We start from the raw sequence: 7,829 nt of genomic DNA on the forward strand, positions 1-7,829 counted from the left end.
GAGTGAGAACATGCGGTGTTTGGTTTTCTGTTCTTGTGGTAGTTTGCTAAGAATGATGGTTTCCAGCTGCATCCTTCTTGCTTTTTTTTCTGTTTGTGGCAGGGTCTCACTCTGTCACCCAGGCTAGAGTGCAGTGGTACAATCTCAGCTCATTGCAGCTTCTGCCTCTGAGGCTCAGGAGATCCCACTTCAGCTTCCCGAGTAACTGGGACTTCAGGCATGCACCACCACACCTAGCTTTTTTTTGGTATTTTTTGTGGAGATAGGGTTTTGATATGTTGCCTAGGCTAGTCTCGAACTCCTGTGCTCAAGCGGTCTGCCTGCCTTGTAAAGTACTGGGATTACAGGTGTGAGCCACTACATCTGGCCCTTATTTTTAAAGATGATTAAAACTTACCCTGAAAGACCATCATGCTGATGATCTACCATATTATTATATGTTCGGTTTTTCCTATGTCTTCATAGTGATCTTTCTGATTATTTCATTTCCTTAAAATCTGATATTTTGGTCTTAAATGTGGGATAAAGTCCAAATTCCCTATTGTGGCTTACAAAATTTTCATGATTTTGACCCCTGCTAACCTTCCATAGCTTTTATTGCTCCTTCCCCCATGCTTGCCCCCTGGAAAACCTGTTTCTGTGAAAACAAACAGAAGCAAAATCAAAGAAAGCTTCTCAACTCCAGCCACAATAAATGATCTGTAGTTTACTATAAACCTTTTCCGTGCTTGGTTATTTTGCCTGCATTGCCTTTCTTGCGTTTTCCTAATGGAAAACTACTGATTGATTAAGATTCAGTTCAAACATTTCTTCCTGACCTCTCTAAACAACTGGTACTCTCTCCTCCATGTGATTTTATAGTACTTACTGAATTGCTGAAATTACTTAAAAGTCTCCCTTCTAGTAGGCTGAGTTCCTCAAGGATAAAGAGAGTAAATTACAATATAAGTTTCATGAGGGCTGATACAGTCTTTTGTTTAATCACAGTATCTGGGTATAATAGTAGCTATTTATTTAATGAATCTCTATATCTTCAGTGGGCTTTAAATTACTTGTTTATTAAATAAATTATAAATTAATAAGTGAATGAGTTATAAAATCCCAAAAGTAATCTTATTTTATGGAGTCAGACTTGGAAAGGAGAGCGTCTTCTTTGAAATCTTGAATACATGGCATTTTTAATGCCAGGACACAATACACAAATCTGTATATTTTTGTATAATATTTGATTTCATTTTCTGTATAAGAAAGACTTAGATAATATTTTTAAATTTTTAATTTATTTGTTATGTTTTTTGGAAACAGGGTCTCACTCTCCCACCCAGGCTGGAGTTTAATGGTGTGATCTTGACTCACTATAGCCTTGATCTCTTAGACTCAAGCAATCCTCCTACCTCAGCCTCCCAAGTAGCTGGGACCACAGGTGCACACCACCGTCCCCAGCTGATTTCTGTATTTTTTGTAGAATTGGGGTCTCACCATGTTACCTAGGCTGGTCTTGAACTCTTGAGCTGAAGCCATCTGCCTGCCTTGGCCTCCCAAAATGCTGGGATTACAGGTGTGAGCCACTGCTCCCGGCCTTGAATAATTTTTATGGATTTTAATATTGGTATTTAAATGAGAAGATCTAAAAGAAAACAAAGGAAAAGCTTCTTGACATTGGTCTTGGCAGTGATTTTTTTTGTTTAGGACACCAAAAGCACAGGCAACAAAAGCAAAAACAAGCGGGACTACCTCAAACTAAAAAGCTCCTGCACAGCAAAGGAGAAACAGCAAAATAAAAAGGCAACCTATGGATTGGGAGAAACTGTTTGCAAACCATATATCTGATAAGGGATTAATATCTAAAATATATGAGGACCTCAAACAGTAACGATAAAAGGAATAACCCAAAAATGGGCAAAGGACCTGCATAGACATTTCTCCAAAGCAAACGTGCAAATGGCTAACAGGTGTTTGAAAAGGTGCTTAACATCATTAATCATCAGGGGGAGTGCAAATCAAAACCACCATGAGTTATCATCTCATACCTATTAGAATGCCTTTTATCAAAAAGGTAAGAAATAAATGTTGGCAAGGATGCAGTGAAAAGGGAATCTTTGTACACTGTTGATGGCAATGTAAACTGATGCAGCCACCGTGGAAAATGCTGTAGAGCTTCCTAAACAAATTGAAAATAGAGCTGCCATATTACCCAGCAGTTCTTCTAGTTATATTCCCAAAGGAAGTAAAATCACCACTTTGTAAAGATATCTGCACTCCCATGTTCATTGCAACATTATTTAGAGTAGCCAGGAGATGGAAAAAAAACAAAATATCTGTTGATGGGCTGAATGAATGGATAAGGAAATTATGGTATATATACACACAATGGAATATTCAGCCTTAAAAAAGGAGATTCTACTGTTTGCAACACCATTGATGAACCTAGAAGACATTATGCTAAGTGAAATAAGCCGGATACACCAAAGAATACTGCATGATTTCACATGTGGAATCTAAAAAAACAATCAAAAAAGGAAACCATAGAAACAAAGAGCAAAACAGTGATTGGAGGCCAGGCATGGTGGCTCATGTCTGTAATTCCAGGACTTTGAGAGGCCAAGGTGGGAGGGTTGCTTGAGCCCAGGAGTTGAAGACCAGCCTGAGCAACATAGGTGAGCCTCTGTCTCTACAAAAAATAAAAAAATTATCCAGGCTAGGTGATGTGTGCCTGTAGTTCCTGCTGCTTGGGAGGCTGAGGTGAGAGGATCTCCTGAGCCTAGGAGGCTGAGGCTGCAGTGAGTCATGATTGCACCACTGCACTCCAGCCTGGGTGACAGAGTGACTCTGCCTCAAAAAACAAAAACAAAACAATGTGGGGGAAGGATGGAAAGATGTAGACCAGAGGGTACAAAGTTGCAGTTATGTTGGATGAATGCCTAATGTACAGCATGAGGGCTATATTTAATAATATTGTATTATGTACTGGTAATTTGTCAAGACAATAGTTTTTAAGTACTTGTACCACAAAAAAAAGAAACAAAGAAGTAAAGGTAACTATATGGGATAATGAGTAGGTTAATTTGTTTGACTGTATTAATCATTTCACTGTGTATATGTGTATCAAGATAAGTATATCAAACAGCATGTTGTGTTATACATCCTAATATATAATTTTAAAAGTTTAAAAAATCAGTTGGAAAAATAAATAAATGAGAAAACCTAGAAAAATAGCCAAATAACTTTATTAAACTTGAGAATTTATTTTCCAATGTTGAGATATTATTTTTTATTATTTTCTATAGGGTGTTTGTGAACCGAAGTTTAGCCATGGAAAAGATAAAGTGTTTTGGTTTTGATATGGATTATACCCTTGCTGGTGAGTAGCAATTTCTGATTGCTTAAGAACTGCTGCTTTGGGTATAACACAGTGGGTTCACAGTAGGCAATTCAATTAACATTTGCTAACTTAATCATGTATTTGACTGCCAGAAGCTTTTATTATCAGATTGCTTCCACTAAGATTTGTGAATATTGAAATTATCAGATATCCTTGAGATTTGGCTCATGAGTTTGCACACATAGATAGAAAAAGTATTAAATTTTACTCTTTTAGTGATCCTGGTAAGAAATAATATGGTAAAATCATACATTGATATGTATATTTGGGCATTTTTGACTTTTACTCTTAGCCATTCTTTAGGTATGAGATTTTGTATCTCTTACTTTGCCACAGATAAACTTGTATCAGTTAAAAATTTTAATGTTACTTTTTTTTTTGAGACGGAGTTTCACTCTTGTCTTCCAGGCTGGAGTGCAATGGCGCGATTTGGGCTCACTGCAACCTCCACCTCCTGGGTTCAAGCGATTCTCCTTCCTCAGCCTCCCAGGTAGCTGGGATTACAGGTGTGCGCCACCATACCCGGCTAAATTTTGTATTTTTAGTAGAGATGGGATTTCACCCATCTGGCCTGGCTGATCTCGAACTCCTGACCTCAGGTGATCTACCCAGCTTGGCCTCCCAAAGTGCTGGGATTACAGGCGTGAGCCACCGTGCCCAGACAATATGTTGTTATTAACACAGATGGGAAATGTGTTCATTTTCCATTTAAATGATTGCACACATAATATGTACAAGGCTTTTAAAAAACTGGAGCTGCAGCCATAAGAAAGAATGAGTTTGTGTCCTTTGCAGGGACATGGATGAAGCTGGAAGCTGTCATTCTCAGCAAACTGCACAGGAACCAAAAACCAAACACTGCATGTTCTTACTTATAAGTAGGAGTTGAACATTGAGAACACATGAACACAGGGAGGGGAACATCACACACTGGGGCTTGTCCGGGGGTGGGAGGCAAAGGGAGGGAGAGCATTAGGACAAACACCTAATGCATGCAGGGCTTAAAACCTAGATGATGGGTTTATATGTGCAAAAACCACCATGGTACATGTATACCTGTGTAACCTGCATGTTCTGCGCACATATCCCAGAACTTAAAAAAAAACAACAAAACCCAAAAAACTCAGAGATGTACTAGACTTGCTTTTCTGTACCTAGGGTATATGCAGGAATTTAGCCAGTCTTCCCAATGGTTAGCTGCAATTAGATGGAGGACTGGGCAAGAAGTCACTGAAACTCCATGACAAACATGGAAAAGATGAACTTCTTTTTTAACTTGTAGAATCCTTAGTCTGTGTAGATGTTTTCATCAGCATGTTTTGTCCTTAGGATGTGGGACATTGGGTACCATCTTATGGTCTTCTATTTGTGTAAACTTTGTGTTTAAGTTTCCACATTCTTTTTTATTAAATAAATTATATAGCTTCTGAAACCAAGCAACCAACCAAACAAACAAAAAACTAGAACCGTTAGTTTTATTCATTATCCTATAGCCCTTACACCAGCACTGTGCTGTTTTTCCCTTCCTTCTCTAAGATATATTTGAGTCAATGTATTAATCAATAGTTACAGCATCTTTCCAGAACTTAGTAAAATATTTTCAATCTCATGAAAATGCATTTAATTTAAGAAGTAGTGGGGAGGTGGGATCAAGTTGAGCATATGTGCTTGCACGTGTGTGTGAAACTGTGACAGAATCTTTCAGAAATTGTCTCTTAAAAATTTTGTCTTTACACAAAAACCTTAAAATGTATAAAGACACTTACAGGAACTATTAATATAACAGTGCTAATTTGTCCATCTCAAATTAGAGAAATCGCAGTTTGATGTTCAATTTAGGCTACAAATGTAAATGAATAATACATGTTCAAAAATGAAATTATGGGGGTACTTGCCACATAGATATGGCCATGATTTTTTTTACCAACAAATAATACATTAAAAATATACACAGTTCCTGATTTGAATTTTTCTCTTCCCTCCATACTCTTTTGTCATTTATTTGTTTTTCTATTGCCTTAAGCTTATTTTTGCAGCATTTAATGTTTTTCTGATTGGTCACAGGCACTTTTAGGAGTACTTGTCAGAAAGCAGGGGAAAGCAGTCTACTTTCTCAATGTGGATCTTGCTGTTCAAATGGGGAGAAAATCCTATAGTCTCTTCTTTCAAGAATTCTGGCTCTCTAGGGAAAGGAATGGTGAGATAATTTGGCAGCTGAAAGAGATTATCTAAAGCAGAAATAGAAGTTAATAGTGTCAAAAAGTGACAAACATTTTTCCCTTGGTGATTAAGACAATCTCATTACATTGAAATAGTTCTATTCAGTAAGTATTTATTGAGAATCTATAATGTGCCTGGCACATTTTGTTACTGAAAACTGAGATGATTATATATTTCCACAGAATAATGAAAAAATAAACTATCTTGTATATTGAAAAGGTCACTGAATCGGCCTTGCGCGGTGGCTCATGCCTATAATCCCAGCACTTTGGGAGACGGAGGCGGGCGGATTACTTGACAGGAGTTTGAGACCAGCCTGCCCAACATGGTGAAACCCCGTCTCTACCAAAAAATACAAAAATTAGCTGGGTATAGTGGTACTCGCCTATAGTCTTAGCTGGTCAGGAGGCTGAGGTGGGAGAATTGCATGAACCAGGGAGGCAGAGGTTGCAGTGAGCCGAGATGGTGCCACTGCACTCCAGCCTGGGCAACAGAGTGAGACCGTGTTTCAAAAAAAAAAAAAATTAACTGAATCTGTCTCTAAACTTTAATGCACCTTATGATTTATTCTTTTTGGGTTTTGCAATGCCACTTCATATTTTCATGCTTTCTCCTAGTCTACACACAAATATACTTTGTGTATATATAACAGTAACTATTAACATTTATTAAGTACTTATTATATGCCAGGACCTATGCCAAGTGCTTTATATAGATTATCTCATTTAACACATGGATTGTGTTATTCACATCTGTTATTTAATATTTACAGAAACTCTTTGAAGCAGTTACTACTATCATCTTCATTTTACATATGACTGAGATTAAGCACTTGGTCCAAGGACATTTAGTTATGATGTACCTGAACCAAGATTCAGACCTAAGCATGCATATATGTATAGGCGTATAATGTTAAAATTATCATTTTGGATAATGATAATTTATCGAAATTTTCATATAAATAGAAACATATAGTGTGTTAGTCTGTTTTCACTCTGCTGATAAAGACATACCCGAGACTGGGCAATTTACAAAAGAGATTTTTGTCTTGTTTTGTTTTGTTTGAGACGGAGTCTCACTCTGTCACCCAGGCTGGAGTGCAGTGGTGCAGTCTCAGCTCACTGCAGCCTCCGCATCCTGGGTTCAAGTGATTATCCTGCCTCAGCCTCCCGAGTAGCAGGGATTACAGGTGCCAGCCACCATGCACGGCTAATTTTTGTATTTTTAGTAGAGACGCAGTGGGCAGTGGGGGTTTCATTATGTTGGCCAGGCTGGTCTGGAACTCCTGACCTCAGGTGATCTGCCTGTCTCAGCCTCCCAAAATGCTGGGATTACAAGTGTGAGCCACTGAGCCCGACCAGAAAGAGGTTTCATGGACTTACAGTTCCACGTGGCTAGGGAAGCCCCATCATCATGGCAGAAGGTGAAAGGCACGTCTCACATGGCAGCAGACAGGAGAAGAGAGATTGTTCAGGGAAGTTCCCCTTTTTAAAACCATCAGATCTCATGAGACTTATTCACCATCACAGGAACAGCAAGGTTTGAAAGACCCATCCCCATGATTCAGTTATCTCCCACTGGGTCCCTCCCACAACATGTGGAAATTCAAGATGAGATTTTGGTGGGGACATAGCCAAACCATATCATTCTGCCCCTGGTCCCTCCTAAATCTCTTGTCCTCACATTTCAAAACCAATCATGCCTTCCCAACAGTCCCCCAAAGTCTTAACTCATTTTAGCATTAACTAAAAAGTTCACAGTCCAATATCTTATCTGAAATAAGGCAAGTCCCTTCTTCCTATCAACCTGTAAAATCAAAAGCAAGTTAGTTACTTCCTAGATACAATGGGGACACAGGCATTGAGTAAATACAGCCATTTCAAATGGGAGAAATTGGCCAAAACAAAGAGGGTGCAGGCCCCATGCAAATTTGAAATCCAGTGGGGCAGTCAAATCTTAAAGCTCCAAAATGATCTCTTTTGACCCTGTGTCTCACATCCAGGTCTCGCTGATGCAAGAGGTGGATTCCCATGGTTTTGAGCTGCTCCACTTCTGTGGCTTTGCAGGGTACAGCTTCCCTCCCAGCTGCTTTCACAGGCTGGTGTTGAGTGTTTGTGGCTTTTCCAGGTGCACGGTGCAAGCTATCAGTGGATCTATTATTCTGGGGTCTGGAGGATGGTGACCCTCTTCTCATAGCTCCACTAGGCAGTGCCCCAGTAGGGACTCT

At 39.0% G+C, this 7,829-nt stretch overlaps 1 protein-coding gene across 3 annotated transcripts in view; it reads left to right on the forward strand.

Annotated features, from left to right (window-relative positions):
- NT5C2 (5'-nucleotidase, cytosolic II) overlaps positions 1-7,829 on the forward strand; it is a 94,592-nt gene that overhangs the window by 39,712 nt on the left and 47,051 nt on the right. For all 3 annotated transcript variants that reach the window (XM_011957360.1, XM_011957359.1, XM_011957361.1), the window contains one exon: positions 3,288-3,361. In XM_011957360.1, the coding sequence (XP_011812750.1) occupies positions 3,288-3,361 (74 nt within the window). The remainder of the gene's footprint in view (positions 1-3,287; positions 3,362-7,829) is intronic.

This window comes from Colobus angolensis, unplaced genomic scaffold (assembly GCF_000951035.1).
Source record: "Colobus angolensis palliatus isolate OR3802 unplaced genomic scaffold, Cang.pa_1.0 Scaffold44, whole genome shotgun sequence".
In the NCBI taxonomy this organism is placed as follows: domain Eukaryota; kingdom Metazoa; phylum Chordata; class Mammalia; order Primates; family Cercopithecidae; genus Colobus; species Colobus angolensis.